The 18253-nt window shown below is 44.7% G+C and overlaps 1 protein-coding gene across 4 annotated transcripts in view; it reads right to left on the minus strand.

The window, feature by feature from the left end:
* The window catches only part of PATL2 (PAT1 homolog 2), a 95843-nt gene extending 87501 nt beyond the window's left edge, over window positions 1–8342 (minus strand). The window contains exons 1-3 of one of the 4 annotated variants that reach the window (XM_073584606.1): window positions 8271–8342; window positions 5413–5478; window positions 3755–3857 (exon numbers count right to left, since the gene is read on the minus strand). In XM_073584606.1, the coding sequence (XP_073440707.1) occupies window positions 3755–3857; window positions 5413–5436 (127 nt within the window). In that variant the 5' untranslated portion in view covers window positions 5437–5478; window positions 8271–8342. Of the gene's footprint in view, window positions 1–3754; window positions 3858–5412; window positions 5479–8123; window positions 8149–8233 lie in introns of those variants that run through there. The other 3 variants (XM_073584607.1, XM_073584608.1, XM_073584610.1) reach the window with 3 other exon arrangements.
* Window positions 8343–18253: the final 9911 nt, after the last annotated feature.

Below are 18253 nucleotides of genomic sequence, written 5' to 3' on the forward strand. Positions count from 1 at the left end.
TCTATTTACCAATGCAAGAGCAGAATAGCTGCTGTTAACTCATCTCTGCAGACGCTAGGCTGGCTGATCAACTGGGAAAAGTTCAGACTACAATGAGTAACCTGTCAGACGTTCCTGGGCCTTCAAATTGTTAGGAACGGCGGAACGCACTAAATACCAATAATAAAGTGCGTTCGCCGCTCGGGATCCACCGTGCAGTAGGTGATATAACCGCTGCTAAGTGGTGGCAGAAGCAATATGGCAGTATTGTGCACAGGGTTAACCGTCACCCAAGTGCACAGAGCAATCTCTGTTAAATCACAGAGATGCCTATGAACATAAACAAAAGAGCTGAGCCTGTTAAGGTCACAAGTACTCAGTAGTTACACACACGGTATAAGGTCACAGGAATAGCCAAAGATGGCAGTACTAAGTCCTTCTAGACCTACTGTGTGTAGCGTCGCAGCTGAGAACACTTAAGTGGACTGCCACTGCAGCACGGCGCAGGACACTGCCGCTATACGACAATGCTAGACGCAAGCGCAATGTCGGACGCTAGAAGCTGTGGACAATGAAGCAGAGGCGCGCTGGCACTAAACTCAATCCCTCACACAAGCGTAATATCAAAGGGTAGGGGTTTCAAATCTGTTATTCACCAGAATCATGCATTCATAGTCATTCACACAGCAGTAAGTATAGTCTATACTAGCGCATGGCGGAACAGCCATGCGCGCCTTTTATAGCAGCCGGGACCTTCTGCACACTTCCAGATCTCTGAGATGGACCAATGAGAACTGGAGCGGGACCTGAGCACATGACTCCCGATCTCCAATGGGAGATCGTCCCATGAGCATGCTCAGTAAGAAGACAGAAGGACAGCCTCAGGAGAGATTTGCTGCAAGGCAATCTCCTCTGCAATCTCTTCTGCAGTGGATAAAGAGCAGGAGACTGCAGAATGTGAGGGTCTGGATTCCTGCATAGTGACCGCAGAAACCTGACTCCTAACACAAATAGACTCGAAGTCAAAAATGCTTCCTGCCAGGAACAAAAACACGAGCCATAATTAATAAAAGTATGAAGGGCAATTGATAAACCCACGATGTCCTTAAGAGAAGCCATATCCTTGTTGACTTTCTCAGCCACCAGACTTTGCATCAAGGCGAGTGGGTGCTCAGCCGGAACATCTTCGAGATGATAGCAGCCAAATGGAGCAGACCAGAAATAGATTTATTCGCGACAAGAGCCAACAGGCATGTAGAAAGGTTCGCTTCTCTATACAGAGCGGACAATCCAGACTTGCTCGACGCCCTCCAAGCACTCTGGACATTGACATGCCTACGCCTTCCCTCCAATGGTACTGTTGCCCACGGTGGTCAGAAAAATAAGGGAAGAAAGTGAAAAGGTTATCTTAATAGCCCCATTTTGGCCCAAGAGGCCATGATTCTCATGGCTGAGAGCCATGTCGATAACCGACCCATGGATTATCCCACTACGTCGGGACCTTCTCTCACAAGGACCCTGTTACCACCCTCAGGTCAAAGCCCTGTGCCTAGCGGCATGGAATTTGAAAGGGGGTTATTAAAGCCGAGAGGGTTCTCAAATAATCTGACACCCTTCTACAGAGTAGGACAGAATCCACAACGAAGATTTACACCAGAGTGTGGAAAAAATTCTTAGCTTTTTACCCAGCAACACTTTACAGCGTAGTACCTATTGCAGCCATTTTAGAATTCCTGCATAAAGGCCAAGAGTTGATACTCTCAGTTAACACTCTAAGGCTATGTGCACATGCTGCGGATTTGTATCTGCGGAACCGCAGGTAAAATGACCTGCGGTTTTCCCATAAAGTTTATCACCTCTACAATGGAGGAGATGGTAAACCGCAGCAGAATCCACAGAAAAGAAGTGACATGTCATTTCTTTCTGCGGATTCAAAACCACAGCTTTTCTGCAGTTAAAAATCCACAGCATGTGCACAGCGGTTTGACAATCTCATAGACGTACATGGTACTGTACACTGTCTGCAGAACCGCAAAGGCCAAAACCGCAGCGTGTGCACATAAGCCTAAAGGTCCGCGTATCTGCTATAGGAGCCCTATACAATTACGATGTAGCAGGTAATAAGTGGGTGGTCCGGTTTATAGCGGCTTGTCAGCAAGCGAATCCAGTCCACATTCCTTAGCTACCAACGTGGAACCTTAGTTTGGTCTTAGATTCCTTCACTCAGGCCCCGTTCGAGCCCATACACTCTGCATCAATAAAATGCTTTGCATTGAAAACTGCTTTACTGGTACCTCTAGTATCAGCAAGGAGAGTAAGTGATCTCCAAGCCCTGTCGGTAGACCCCCGCTTCCTGTCAGTAACCCAGGATAGACTAGTGTTAAAAACAGATGACCCATCTTATCTTCCCAAACGGGCTACTAAGTTTCATAGGTCCCAAGAAATCTGTCTACCCAACACCACCAGAGGAGGATAGATATCACACGTTAGACATGAAGAGAGCAGTCCTAGCCTACCTAGATAGGACCAGTCCCTGAAGGCAGAGCAGGGCTCTATTTGTCTCCTTCCAGGGTAACAAGAAGGGGTCTAGATTTACGAGAGGCACGGTGTCCCAGTGGATCAGGGATACAATCTCAATGGCATATTCGGCCAAAGGAGAAGACCCTACACGGGACATAAAGGCACACTCGACCCGAGCCATATCATCCTCCTGGGCCGAAAGGGCAAATGTCCCAATTGAGCCAATATGTAAGGCTGCAACCTGGTCTTCTCCATCTACCTTCTATAGTCACTATGGGCTAGATATGTCCTCTACCAAAGACTTGGCCTTTGGTAGATCTGTACTCAACACTGTGTTCCCTCCCAGGTGATTATCTCTGAAATTCTCTCAGTGGGTGCTGTCGTGGCGAAGAGAAAAAAAAAACGGATTACTGACCGGTAATACTCTTTTATAGAGTCCAAGACAGCACCCGCTCACTTCCCTCCCTTAACTGACACAGGGTTATCTCTGGTGGTGGAGAGTAAAGAGAGATAGATAGATATATATATATATCTATCAAGCTGGTAGAACGTGTAAAATGGAGTCGCTTGCTTAAGCCATTGACTAAAACATGTATGGCGGTTCCCTCTTGTTCTCTGTAAACCAACTGAGAGAGCGAGGGGGACCGCCCCTTTTATTGCTGTAGGTCTCCTGTTCCTATGGGCAGATCCCCTCTTTCAGTGGGTGCGGTCGTGGACTCTATAAAAGAGTAATACCGGTAAGTAATCCGGTTTGTGTCCAGACTTTACTCTTTACAATTTATGACAAATGTTCAGAAAAAGAAGGGTCGGGCATGTTGGAATTCCAAATGCCCGATCTAGTTCTCATCGAATATTAGCTGCAGGAAAAGCTGTCTGAGAATTGATGCACACTGGACAATAAGAGCTGTTAACCAAACAAATGTTTCGCCAACAGCCATCTAGGGTGCATGTCCACTTGTATATTGACCAGTTTAACAATGCCAAAATCAGAATGAAGGACAAGTTTGGTGACCGTCTCAACCAGGGTGATGGGGCCATAATGGACGCCTGTCATCCTGCTTGATACTCTTGAATTTTAATATGCCCAAAATCTTGTTAAACCATATTAACAACTGTATAAAGCATGCAGTGAATAAAAAAAAATAATCTAGGTATCCACTCATTGCAAACAAAGAAGATGCAAAGTTCTGCACCAGTGATTTCATTTGCATGTTCCCACATTGCCTGTAAAACAGAACGCAGAATAAAGTCCTACCTAATCCGAAAGTCACTTCATTGTACAAGTCTATTTCTTCATCTTCTTCAGCCATTTCTTCCAACAAGGAGCCTTCTTCAGCCAGATAAAAATCCTCTGGCAGCTACAAAGAGGAGAGACTTTGTGGATAAGGTAAAGTTCTACAATAAACAAGGATAATTTAATCACCAGTGTCGTGATCCTCCATCAGCCAGTAGGCGAGGAGGACATGAAGCCATAAGCGACCTTTTATTGTTGGCCCAGAGGTGTAAGGCTAGTTTCACACTAGCGCTTTTGAGCGCAGCGACGGCCTGCGCACGGCCGCCGCTAAGCCCCGCCCCCTGCCGCGCCTCCGCCGGTAGCTCCGCCTACCGCACATGACGCTGCATGCGTCCCCAATCTTTTTCACTGGGGGCGCAGGCCGTGCGCAATATGCGTTTGGCGGCGCATGCGTCCTTTTGACGGTGCGCCGACCTGCACCAAACGCAACCTGCTGCAGTTTGGTTGCGCTCGGCGCACCGTCAAAAGGACGCATGCGCCGCCAAACGCATATTGCGCACAGCCTGCGCCCCCAGCGATAAAGATAGGGGACGCAGGACGCATGCAGCGTCATGCGCCGGTAGGCGGAGCTACCGTAGGAGGCGCGGCAGGGGGCGGGGCTTAGCGGCGGCCGTGCGCAGGCCATCGCTGCGCTCAAAAGCGCTAGTGTGAAACTAGCCTAACCTGGTTTCTGCACCTAATTCTGAATCTAAGGGTATGTGCACACATTGCGGATTGTGCTGCAGATTTTGCTAAACCCACAGGTAAAATTACCTGCGTTTTACCTGCAGATTTCCTGCGGATTCTCTGCAGATATTGTGTGGATTGCTATAATGGAGCAGGTGTAAAACGCTGCGGAATCCGCACAAAATTGACATGCTGCGGAAATTAACCTGCAGCGTTCCTGCTGTGGATTTTTCCCAGCATATGCACAGCGTTTTATTTTACATAGGATATAGTGATGGCTGGACCTTCATTGTAAATACACCATTGTAAATACACACCTGTACTCTGTATCTCCCTCACCTCATTGTAGATTGTAAGATCTCACGAGCAGGGTCGTCTTATTTCGTCTTATTTTGCTTTAATTATTGTATTGTTAGCGTTGTTACTTATGACTTGTGTTTTGAAACTGTTAAACTGTAAAGCGCTGCGGAATATGTGGGCGCTAAATAAATAAAGATTATTATTATTATTATTATATAGTACTGTACAACACAGGATAATCTGCTGCGGATCCACATGGCCAAATCAGCTGCAGATCCACACCAGAATACGCAACGTGTGCACAGACCCTATAGCAGGACCCAAACCTACAATAATGGAGTTTTATGTGGTAATGGGGCCCATCTCAAGCACTATGGCCTGTGCGCATCGGTCGGTACAACCACGGCCTAGAATCTTCGATGGAATAATTATGGTTCTGTATTTGAGGTTAATATACATATCACTTCCCATCAACTTGAAACATGATTCATGTGAGATGATCAGATCCCAATAGGAAGATAATATGGCTTTGAGGAAATGTGACAGCTTTGGGGCATTTTTTTTTTTTTTTCCTATTACTTGATTATTTTATCTTATAAGCTATAATTTGCCCGATCGTCATTGATCACAATTTTGTCATAGAAATCACTTACAATCTGTTCCGAGTCAAGATCCATGTTAACACAGGTTGTTACAACGTGAACGGTTTAAGATCTAACCTGTTGGGGAGAAAAAAAAAAAAGTTGCTAGTCTTTGGACAAATATTATTTGCAGATGTGATCCGAGTAATAATATCAGTAAATGTATAAACTTCCAATTGCACCAGTAGGCTCTTATACAATTGCTCACTTATAGTCTTCCCCCAGGAAAAATAAGATACCTATAGGAAAAGTCATCAATACATTTAATTAGCAAATCATGGTAGATTTGTCTAGGGAGGCAATTATAGAATTAAACAGCTGCCAACTATTGACTTTGAGGCTGCTGACATTACTGTCCACCCTATGGGATCAAATATTAGAGACATCAGAAGTGTTGAGGCAAGAAGAGGCAGCTTAGGCTAGTTTCACACTAGCGTTCGGCAAGGCTGCAGAGGGCTGCGTAGTTCCTCCGTTAAGCCCCACCCACTGCCACACCTCTTCCTTCAGCTCCGCCTACATCTGCATGCGTCCCCTATCTTTAAGATTGGGTACGCAGGACATGTGGATGTATGCGGATACCTCCGCATGCGTCGTTTTGACGCTACGCCGACCGCAACATGTATAGATGCTGCGTTCTTTCTACTGCAGGTGTCTGCACCAGACAACGCAATAACAATCTTCTCTGATTATTGCTTGAGTGCAGTTTTTCTTTTATGCGTTTTTCCCCTTATTTGAGGTGATTTTGATGCAGATGTGAATCATTTTTTAACGTTTTGATTATGCACTTAAAAATGCAGTGTTTTTTTTCCTTCAGAAGCCCATAGAGGATAAAAATGCACCAAAACCAGAGTTCGGCAGCATCTTTAAACCCCAGGGAGCAGATATTTTGTTTAGTCACATCCACTTAGCTTGGACATTTAGACAGTGTTCACATGATGCTTATTTTCTGCACAGAAATTCTGCTGTTTAACTGTCCAAGCAAAGTGGAGGTGATTACATGAGAATTGTGCCCCCTGTGGTCTAAAGATGCAGCTGAACTCTGGTTTTGTTGCATTTTTTCCTCCTTAGTATCAAAACTTATGTACTACTAAAAAACAGCTTCACATTTGAACCCAAAAAAAAAAAAAAAAAAAAAGGATTCTGTTCTATAAAAAACAAGGTATAAAGAATTAAAAGATATACTGTATATGATGAGAGAATACTGGCAGCTCCGACTGAACAGAAAGGAACAAAAAAAAAAAAAAAAAACCCAACAGGTACAAACTAGAGATGAGCAGGACAAACAGAAGACATCGCATCGGCCCTGGCTAGTCAAGAGCCGCACAGGGAGGCAAGAAATTTGTGGTCTCCGTCCAGCCACGAGGTACCGCTGATCTAGACACTGGACCAGAAGTCCTATGAATCGACCCGCTCATCTCTAGTCCCTAGTACACCAGATACAGCCCTGGATTTCACAGCTGGGCTGTAGCCAAAATCTGATGCTCATTCTGGTCAAGAGTTGGGAGACATGTACGAGTTCACAGACACAGGTGTATGGTCACTAGGCCCCTGTGTAAGCTACCTGACATGACATGCTGCTGCTAGTCCAATGGACACTGCAAAGATAGTATGACCACTGATCCGTTTAACTACCACAAAAAAAAAAAAACAAAAAAAAAAAACACTAGTGATCAGGGGCAGCCTGGTAGTACAGCGTCCCAAGAATCATATGTTTATTTATCACCTATACTTTGGGTCAATTCCATTTAATTAACCTGCACCAAATTGCAGACTCATTATATGCATATAAAAGCCACAAGGCAGCAAAGGAGCACATTATGGATGCATACATCATGGCCAATGACAGCACCTAGCAAACCAGGCCAAGTGCTGGGGTCCATGGGAAGCATGGATCAAACACAAGCCGTCACCTCTCTATATAGTGCAGGTGCCAGCCGTGCTAGGACATGTGCACACTCTTTCACATGACAAAAAAAAAAAATAAGTAAAATTCAAATCACTAATTATAAAAAATAATAAGTAAAATAATCAGATGGGTAAACAGTATAATTTAAAACAAAAAAAAAACACGTTACTTTTCTGGGGTCATGGCAACATAGCAATAAAAAGCATTAAAAGGCAATAAAAACACTATGTACCCCAAAATGGTATCAAATACATCAGATCAAGCTGCAAAAGTCACACCATCACCTGGCTCCAGAAAAACAAAACAATGGAAACACTATGATTCTTGTTGAGTGCCAACAAATAAAAGCTTTCACACAACATTTGGATTTTCTCCACCAATAGCCCATACAGGGTTGGTATCTACATATTCATACCGACCTGGGGAAATCATATTACCAGATCGGTTTTACCATATAGTGAATATGGTAAATAAATAAATAATTTGTGGAATTGGGACTGTGTCATTTCACCACACTTAGAGTTTCCTACACCAGTTTTCCAGTACACTATTTGGTTGAATGAATAGAGTCATTCAAAAGTACAGCTCATTCCACTGAAAACAAATGATAGCAAAACAAAACATGGTTTTGATGGAGGCAAATAAAAACAAAACACCACACCTCGGCCCCATTCCATCATCTCCCCTATAATTTGTGATATTCTCCTCCAATACTCCTACATTTAAAGATTATGTAGAAGGATCACATAACACATGGGATAAATACACATCACTAAAGAGTGTGTAACATAAGCTAATCTAGCTGCAACATACATACACTACATGTGAAGATACATGAGCAGGCGCGCCATCTGCTAATACCGCCACATACAAAGCCAAGAGCACAGGCCTCGCAGGTTAGAGATGTGGTTTACAACTAGATCTCACCTACCACTCCAAACTATCCCCCGACCAAGCCACTCACCCTCAGCAAACACACCCATTCACTAAATATTGCACTCAAAGGGTGTCAGCTGTGCAGTGGTGGTATCAGTCCATTTATAAAGCACATTTAAAGGGCCAGCCACCTAATAGGAACAGTCATTCCAGCAACACATAGAAATGATCCAGGCGCCTGTACTTCCAGAGCGGCTGTGGTATTACTGATACAAGGGTTTTATGATCCAGGATGAAGTCCTATAGAGACACGTACAAAGCTTTGGCCTTTAGGAGGCGCTGTTGTAGGGATTTCCATTAGCAGGCCCAGTGCAACCTCATGAACGTGTCACGCAGCAATGACAACTATGATCCCAGCGGATTGGAGGCGGTTCTCAGGGCCCCCAGGAACGACCGCCATAAAATACTAATGTGGCCAGTTGATCTGGGTCGGGAATCAATTTGCTCATCTCCAAATTTAAATGCTCGTCCACACTTAGGGGTTTATCTTGTACAAGAAAATCGGTCCAAGTTTCATCAAGATTTGTACGGTTTCATCCGATTTTTCTCCGGTAAGAAAAAACATTTCTCCACTTTTTATTAATTTTTTTTTTTGCAAGTGATTTTTTTTTTTCTAATAAAAATGAGGAGAGATATTTTTCCTTTACCATTTCTGACCCCTCCACGCCGCTGCCCTTTTTCGTTTTTGCATTTGTTTTTCGCTACCCTTCTTCCCAGAGCCATAACTTTTTTATTTTTCCATCAATATGGCCGTGTGAGGTGTTGTTTTTTTGCGGGACAAGTTGTACTTTTGAACGACACCATTGGTTTTACCATAATGTGTACTCAAAACCGAGAAAAAAATTCCAAGCGCGGTGAAATTGTAAGAAAAAGTGCAATCCCACAGAGGGCTTATTTTTTGCGCGCCGAGCTGACGTTTTTAATGACACCATTTTGGTGCAGATACGATCTTTTGTTCGCCTATTATTGAATTTTAATGCAATGTTGCGGCGACCAAAAAAAAATGTAATTCTGGCGTCTTGACTTTTTTCTCATTACGCTGTTTAGCGATTGGGTTAATTCATTTTTTATGTTGATAAATCGGGCGATTCTGAACGTAAAGATACCAAATATGTGTACACTTGATTTTTTTTTTTTTTACTGTTTTATTATGAATGGGGTGAACTTTTATATTTTTTTTAATTTTTTAAAATATTTATAAAAACATTTTTTATTTTACTTTTGGCATGCTTCAATAGCCTCCATGGGAGACTAGAAGCTGCCATAACCCGATCGTCTCTGCTACACACAGGCAATGATCAGATCACCCGTATGTAGCAGAATTGCTGACTTGCTGTGAGCGCCGACCATAGCAATCTGGCATTGACTACCATAGAGGTCTGCAGGAGACCTCTGGTTGTCATGCAAACCCATCGGTGACCCGCGATCACGTTACGGAATCACAGATGGGCGAGATTTCCTGCGCGGTTTCTGGAAGCATGAGTTAAATGCCGCTGTCAGGGTTTGACAACGGGATTTAATGGGTTAACAGCCATGGGGGGGATCGCAATTCAAAACAGATAACGTGTCAGGAAAGATGTAGGCTCACTGCCGGAGTCTACATCAATGGGGGAGACACGACATGCGCCGTACGTGTACGGCGGGTGTCGTGAACTGGTTAAAATTCGATGAAAAAATTAAAATAAAAATAAAGTCATAAAGAAGACACTAAATGGCTATATGCACATGTTGTTTTTTGCTATTTTTTTTTTTTTTTTCAAAGCAGAAACTGAACAGAACCAGTAATGGACACTGAACTCATTTAAAATAAAAACAAAAAAAATGAAAAAAAAGATTGAAAAATGAAGACTTGCATATGTAGACATTCTCATACTTCATTTTATACTTTAGTGATCGTTCAGACAGAAGCGTTTTCAGACGGTGTCTGTGTGCGCGACGGACCCTGCTCAGATGGCTTATAGCTACGCTGCTGGAGCACATCGGCATTGTAGAAAGCTCAGGCAAGGGACATGCAAAACCAACGGACAGAAAGGTTCATTCAGCCTTTTGGCCACACCCAGGATGCACAAGCACGCTAATTATCATATTTGCTTAAACTTCCATTTCTGTAAAATGGAGACAGCGATCAAAACACTGAAGGAATGTTTTTGTTTTTTTTTATAGGTGCTATATCCCCCTACAAGGCTTTGGCTACTTTCACACATCAGGTTTTCGGCGTCAGGCGCGATCCGGCATCGTGCCGGAACGCCGGATCCGGCAAATGTTTTGTAAAACCGGATGTGACGGATCCGGTTTTCTGCCGGATCTGTCTTGTTCTTGACAGACAAAACCGGATCCGTCTCATCCGGTTCATCCGTTTTTCTATCCGTTTTTCGACGGATTACGCCGGATCCGGTTTTTAAAAACACCCCTTGTGGCCTTCCGAACGGGATTGGCTACTGGAAAACTATATATAGCATGTTCCTACAGCCCTTCTTTGACAGATTGTAGAGGAGAAAGTGCAGGTTGGAGAGAAGAGCAAGTTACTGGAGAAGATGGATGTTGTGATTGGAAATATTTTGAAGAATTTGGCGGATTTTACAGCGGAGGCAAATCGTTTGAGGGTGATTGTTCTGGAGAAGGAGAGAGCGAGACAGCAGCGCATCAGGCATCGTAGACGACGTTTGTGGATCCACCCCATCACAGCCAAGAGAATGACGCGTGGGGTCTATTCTACACTCTGCATGGACCTTCGACGAAACCCGGATAAATTTTTGGGATATGTTCGGATGAAAATGGAGAATTTTGATTACTTGGTGGAGCGCATTGCACACCTCATAAGAAAAGCGGACACCTATTGCCGCTTCTCAGTTTCACCCGCAGAGCGTCTGATGGTGACTTTAAGGTAAGCCACATTTATTGGATATGATCGCATCAGAGCACACTTTCACTGCAATCTTGTTGGTGGTAGTTTGTATCTCCAAGTGTTATAGCTGAGTTTTGGTATGTAATGCTGTGATTTAAAACTAATTGATTGTTTTTTAATTCCCCACAGATTTCTTGCAACTGGAGAATCCCTTTCGTCACTGCATTTCCAGTACAGACTCGGGATTTCCACCATATCTGGAATAGTGAAGTACACATGCCGTGCACTGTGGGACTCCTTAGCTGAAGAGTTTTTACCAGAGCCCACAACAGAGAGGTGGATTGAAATTTCAGAAAAGTTTCAACAGATATGTCAGTTTCCCAACTGCTTTGGCGCTGTGGACGGGAAACATATCCGCATTGTAAAGCCAGCCGGATCGGGATCGGAATATTTCAATTACAAGAAATATTTTTCAATTGTCCTCATGGCTATCGCTGACGCGGAATACAAATTTATTGCTGTTGATATTGGGGCCTATGGCCGCTCCAATGACTCTCAAGTTTTCAAACTGTCTGCCATGGGGCGTAAACTGTATGGAAACACCTTCCAGTTCCCACCCCCTAGACCGCTGCCGCAAACATCTGGTCCACCTATGCCATTTGTCTGTGTAGGGGATGAAGCCTTCCAGCTGTCAGAACACCTTTTGAAACCGTACTCTAGCAGAGGATTGACAAGACCAAAACGCATTTTTAATTACCGCCTCACAAGAGCAAGAAGAATGGTTGAATGTACCTTTGGTATTCTGACAGCCAAATGGCGGGTCCTATTGACTGCGATCAACCTCAAGACAGAAACTGTGGACGAGGTGATCAAAGCTTGCGTGGTACTCCACAATTTTGTTATCTGCAAGGAACCCATTTCCATTGAGGACACCTCTGAAGAAACCACCTTGCAAGATTACCATGACATTACCACTAGAAGTTCTGTGACGGTTTCAGTAATGAGGGACAATTTTGCACTATACTTTGTCACCTCAAGGCAGAGTACACTGGCAGGATGACAGAGTGTGAAAGATTTGTGCCCAACCAAACTTGTGTACCTTCTGTACCAACAGTATATACCTTTGCCAACCAAAGTTGGCTATCTTGTCATGGTCTCTATTTTTAGCTTTAGGCCACAGGTGTGTACCTGGTTGTGTTTTATGCAAAGTATTTCACCTTTTAACAAAAGTTGTGTACATTGTTAGGAAATCACCAACAATAAACACAACTTTTTAGGTGAAATACTTTGCTTCCAACACAACCAGGAACACAACTGTGGCAAAAAGCTAAAATTTACCCACAGTTATATACCTGGTTTTGAATACCTTTTTATCTTTTAAATATCCTGTATTTAACCTTTTTTTTAAACATATTTCGCCGCAGAAAGAAATGACAGACAACCAGTGTAAACAATAATTTAACTTTTATTTAAAATATTTTTTTTTTGTAAACTGTTTTTAAAGTTAAAAAAACTTTTTTAATAAAGGTTTGAAACCAACTGGGCATTTTTATTACAAAACACATCATAAATCTGTGTAGTGTGGGGTGGAAATACTGCTGGAGGGGCTGCGGGACACTTCGACACTGGGAGTGTGGAGAGAGGACTGGGATCGTGGTGTGGAAAAAGCTACAGAATGGGTGGACATGTGGGAGGCAGAAGAGGTGGTGGGCGGTGGAGTGGAGGGTTGGGCAGGGACTGTAGGAGCAGATGATGTTGATGGAAAGTTGTATGGGGAAGGAGTTTGGTACGGGGAAGGAGTTTGGTACGGGGCAGGTTGCTGGAAGTGGGGAGGTTGCTGGTACTGGGGAGGTTGCTGGTACTGGGGAGGTTGCTGGTACTGGGGAGGTGGATGGTATGTAATAGGAGGGGGAGGATGGAAAGTGGCTGGAGGGGGTGCAGATGTAATAGGAGGGGGAGGATGGAAAGTGGCTGGAGGGGGTGCAGGTGGAGGAACTACTGTGGTGGGAGGAGGAGGTTGGGAGGTAACTTGCTGGAGAGCACCGTGGCATGAATGCATTACATGCATCTGCTGGGTAGGAGATAGCGTTTCCATGCGCTCCACAACAGACCTGAAAAAGGTGTGGTTTGGCGAAGATCTTGCTTCTGAATGCATGGTTTGCAGAAGTGTCTTCACCTCCAGAATGCTGGAGTTGATCTGCTGAAAGCCTGCGGAGATTTGCTCTGACAAGACTTTTAGACAGTTCTGGAAAGATGCATTCAGATGCAAGAACTCTGGCGCATAAGTCTTTTCCTGACCCCTCTGCCGCTGCCGCCCAGTACCCGCAGGTGTACTAGAGGTGGCAGGGGCAGAAGGGTGGGGTAAAGGGAAAGCGATCTCCTCACCAGCAGCTTCATGCAATGTAGGCGGCCACGATGCTTCTGTGCTGGTGGATGGGACAGATGGGTCGAATGTGTGGAAAGGCTGGGAAGGTGCAGATGTACCGGGGCGGTCGAAGTGTCCCTCGGTGCCGGTCTCCTCAGGGATCGCCTCAGAAGGGTCCATTCGTGCAGGCTCCCGAGTGCTGCTCACCGTGCTGTGGAATAAAGAGAAAAAAACACAATTAAAATACTGACATGGTATGGCCCTGGCTGAAAAAAAAAGTTACATCTAACATTTTTTTTCACATGTGGTGTGTAATATTTACCTTCTGGTGAGCATTGTTTCCCGGAGGAACGACAGGGCTTGTGCGTACTTGTACTTGCTCCTGCGTCCTCCAGATCCACTCGGGGCCCGCATCTCTTTATTGAACTCCTTCTTGAAACGATCCCTCACAGACCGCCACCGATTCACAATTCTGTTCCCTGAAACGAGAAAGGAGTGGTTAGTATACAACATCAGTGTTTCCCAAACTCCAGTCCTCATGGTCCCCAGGGGTCATGTTTTCAGGATTTCCATAGTAAATAGAAATCCTGAACACATGATCCGTGGGGACCACGAGGACTGGAGTTCGGGAAACACTGGTTTACAACAAGCAACCGGTACTGTATATACTTAGGCTCTTTAATCTGGGCCCGAGCTTCGAGGTCCTCCCAGCGGTCCACAAGGAGCGAACAGATTTCCTCCCAGAGTCGTCGGGTAACGATCAGGTCAGCGTGGCGGCGGTCAGCCATATTCCAGAGCGGCTCCCTTTCTCTGACGAGATCGATGAGGCGGTCCACATCAATCCCTCCATCCTCACCGTCAGAGTCGGGAGCACGCTGTGAAGGCTGTTAAAGAAAAAGACAAAAATAACATAATTAGCCTCCACAAAAGAAATGAAATAAAAAGTGCAAAAAAACAAAGCAAAAATATTTATACTTACACGCTGGTGACCGCCGCGTTGCTGTCGCCGACGACCCTGGGAGGCACTGCGAGGCCTCTTGGCCAAGCACCAGATTGGGAAGACTAGAGAAGAAAACAAAAAATGTTATGTCTTTGGATGTAGGCATTTGTTTGCTGTGTGTGGTCTGCAGAACATTGTTTTCTATGTGTTGTGTGTAGTGTGATGTTGTGTTTCTGCGTTTGATGCCAAAATCTTACCAATTGTGAGCCCACTCCAAGTGTCTGTCCACCCCTTCCTTCTTCTTCTGGGAGCTCCTCTTCATCTTGTGATTCCTGTTTTGAAATAAAAGGCAATGAATAGACATATATTATAGAGATGATGGATTTTGGAAATAAAAACTTACCGTCAAACACTGACGATGCGAGGGAGGGCTCCCAGAAGAAGATGTGCTGTCTTCCTGATGGCCAGACTCCATGGCTGTGGGTGGTGTTCCTGCTGCTGCCATTGCTGCTGCTGCTGCTGCTGCTGCATCTATTGGGCGGCTGTTGAATAAAGAGAAACAAAGGGCCAATGAATATCTTGATATTCAATAGCCCTAGTTTGGAGGAATGGGGGATTTGATAATTACCGTCTCTCATCTGCTGCTGGACTCCCCTCCCGTTGTTCAGCATGCTGCTCCATTTGGGGTGGTGCTGATGGTGCTGCTGCAGATGTCTCCTGCCTTCTCCTGCTCCTGGTTCTTGGCTTGGGTGGCATGTTGGGTGTGGCTGAGGGTCCCACTGTCTTGCTTTTATATATGTCTTGTGGGCAGAGCTACTGAGCATGCTCAGACCAAAAAAACCGGATCCGGCCACCGGATCCGGCTGTCGCCGGATCAGGCGCATTGCGGCGCTCATAGGCTTTCATTGTGTGAAAAAGCCGGACACGCCGGATCCGGCGTGTCTGGCTTTTTCGCCGGAGACAAAAAACGTTACAGTAGCCGTTTTTTCCAGACGCCGGATCGCGACACATTGCCGGATCCGGCGAAAACCGGATGAAACGCATAGCCATCCGGCTCGATCCGGCTCTAATGCAAGTCAATGGGGGGAAACCGGATCCGGCATTGCATTTCGCCGGATCCGGTTTTTGTCAAAAGCGCCGGATCGCGCCTGACGGCGAAAACCTGATGTGTGAAAGAGGCCTTTGTGTTTAGTTTGTACTGTCAGTTTAGGCTGACAGACTCCCTTTAAATCCACTATATGGTTCCAGATGTAAAGGACTTTTTATTTAGTGCTGATTTTTCATGGTCTTCACTAAGGAGGAGCAGCTCACAGGATCCTCAGGGGCGTGTCTTTAGGCTGAGTGGCATTATTTCCCTGTGGGCCACGCCCCTTTCGTAAAATTAACACTAAATAAAAAGGACCATATCTCTGTCACTGTTCTGTCTCTGACATCTAATCCAATATCTGAATGTCTGTCTGGAAATATACTGTTATTTGCTATAATGCATAGAATTTACAGGTTTCTCTATATTTTACTGGTTTCTGTATCTTTGGCTCCATCTACTGACCAAAGCCATAACTGCAGTGTTATTGTGTGTCTTAAAATATACTATTAAAAACTCGCGCTAATAAATGTACCCAAGGTTTTAAAATGATCAAAACTGTGAACCTTAAAAAATAAAGCAAGACTGGTCAATTGTCACAATAAGGTGCAGGACTGAACAAGGAGGGATTTATCTTTGTGTAGTGCCACATTGCATGGAGAGGCTGGAAACCCAAGGAGAGTTGCTATGAGGAGAATGAATAAATGTCCTTTCAGTTTGCGGTAAGTAGCCCGAAGTTTTCTAGTGTTCCAAAGTGAAGATGAGCAGGGACGCCATCCCGGCCGGTAACGGGCGTCCAGCTAAGGCCTGTTTCACATTTCCGTTTGTTGCCATCAGTCAAAATCCGCCGTTTTGCAAAAAAAAGGATCCGCCATTTTTTTTTGGCGGATCCGTTTTTTCCCCATTGACTTGCATTAGCGGCAGATTTTGACGGATGGTCACCCTTTGGATCCGGTTTTTGACGGATCCGCCAAAATGTTGGCGTCCGCTGACTTCAGTGGACGGACAATGAAACGTTTTTTGTCTGCGTCAAATTAGCGGATAGCAACGGATCCGCCGCTATCCGCCATTCGTTATAATGGTCGCCTATGTGGATCCGTTGCCAACCGTTTTTTGACGGAATCCGGCAACGGATCAGCTTTTGAATTTCCTTGCCAGAAATGTAACCCCAAATTCCGTTCTGGCGGCAGAAAAATCTCTCTCTCTCTCTCTTTCTCTCTCTCTCGTGTTCCTTTACATTTCAGTCACTAACTGCTTAAGCGGATACGTAAAAAAAACGGATCCGGTGGCATCCGTTTGTGCCACAACGGAAACGGATCCGTTTTTTCACAACCTGGTGGATTTTGACTGACATCAAATAACTGAAATGTGAAACAGGCCTAAGTTATCCCATGTGTGAGAGGCAGACGCCGCGTGAAGAAACAAGCCTGCAAGGTGCAGAAGCACTGCCGGACCTCGCGTGACGTCACAGCTAGGCAGCAACTTCGACTGAACTCTTCTCTCTTGTCCACTTCCTTACACTGCCATGTCAACAAAAGTTGGAGTAGTGGTGGAGAGGAAACATCTGACAGGTGGGGGGTAATTAATGCAGATTTTTTTTTTATTTTTATCTAGAGCAATACTATAGGGGTTAACCCCCCCCCCCCCCCCCCCGGACAATCCCTTTTAAAAAAAAAACACATGAATGATAGGCATCTTGATTTAGCCACAGCAGTTCAGCGAGGGGGAACAGAGAACCAGGGTCGCCCTTTTTAGCTATTGTTAAGCACTAGAAATAAATAATTTGGGCTTGACAGTTAAGGCCTTTTGCTTTGGTGTTTTTCATTTGTATGTTTTTTATGTTAGGCCTGTTTCACACTTCCGTTTTTGACCATCAGTCAAAATCCGCCGTTTTTGCAAAAAAACGGATCCGCAATTTTTTTCCCCATTGACTTGCATTACTGGCGGATCTTGACGGATGGCCATCCGTTGGATCCGTTTTTTTGCGGATCCGTCAATTTTTTTGCATCCGCCGAGATGCCTGGACGGACCATGTAACGTTTTTTGTAGTGAAGGATCCGCATTTTTATACAGCGCATGCCCGGAGGAATGAAGTCAGGAGGAAATTTAACCCTGAAATCATTTCTGGCGGCCAGAGAAGAAGAAAAAAAATTTCTCTCTCTCTCTCTCTCTCTCTCTCTTTCTCTTTCTCAGGCAGCGGTTCCTTTAAAATTCTTCATTCGGCGGATCCGTCAAAAAAACGGATCCGGTGGCATCCGTTCACATCAGTTAGGAACGGATCCGCTTTTCCGCCTTTTTGGCGGATTTTAACTGACACAAAAAACTGAAGTGTGAAACAGGCCTTAGTGTTCTATACTATTCCTATTATTGCCTTGTAGCAGACCTCCTGCAGTAGGGGAAAACCAGAACCATCACGCACAAAAGTTTTGTAGTGAGCAGCTATTTTTATTCTAGTTAATGATTTGCTTCCATCAATGTCATTATGACTTAACTAAACATAGATTGTGCCAAAGAGCAGAGTGTTTCATCGGGTTTGCTCCAATGTCAATGTATGGGTTACTTCCTGCAGAACAGGGGAGCATATATATTTTTTGTTCGAGGGTCATATTGTCAGTTTAAAGAGGACCTGTCACCAGATCAATAGCGGACAGTTTCTGATCCTATTAAATTCCCTCTGCTCCCCTGAGTTTTCTGTGTTTTTATTTCTTTAATTTGCTATACGGTTCTAGTGATATGAGCCTTTTTATGATCTTTGCCAAGGGGGCTTGGATCACAGG

This window comes from Dendrobates tinctorius, unplaced genomic scaffold, assembly GCF_039654945.1.
Source record: "Dendrobates tinctorius isolate UK_male_01 unplaced genomic scaffold, ASM3965494v1 ptg000084l, whole genome shotgun sequence".
Lineage (NCBI taxonomy): Eukaryota > Metazoa > Chordata > Amphibia > Anura > Dendrobatidae > Dendrobates > Dendrobates tinctorius.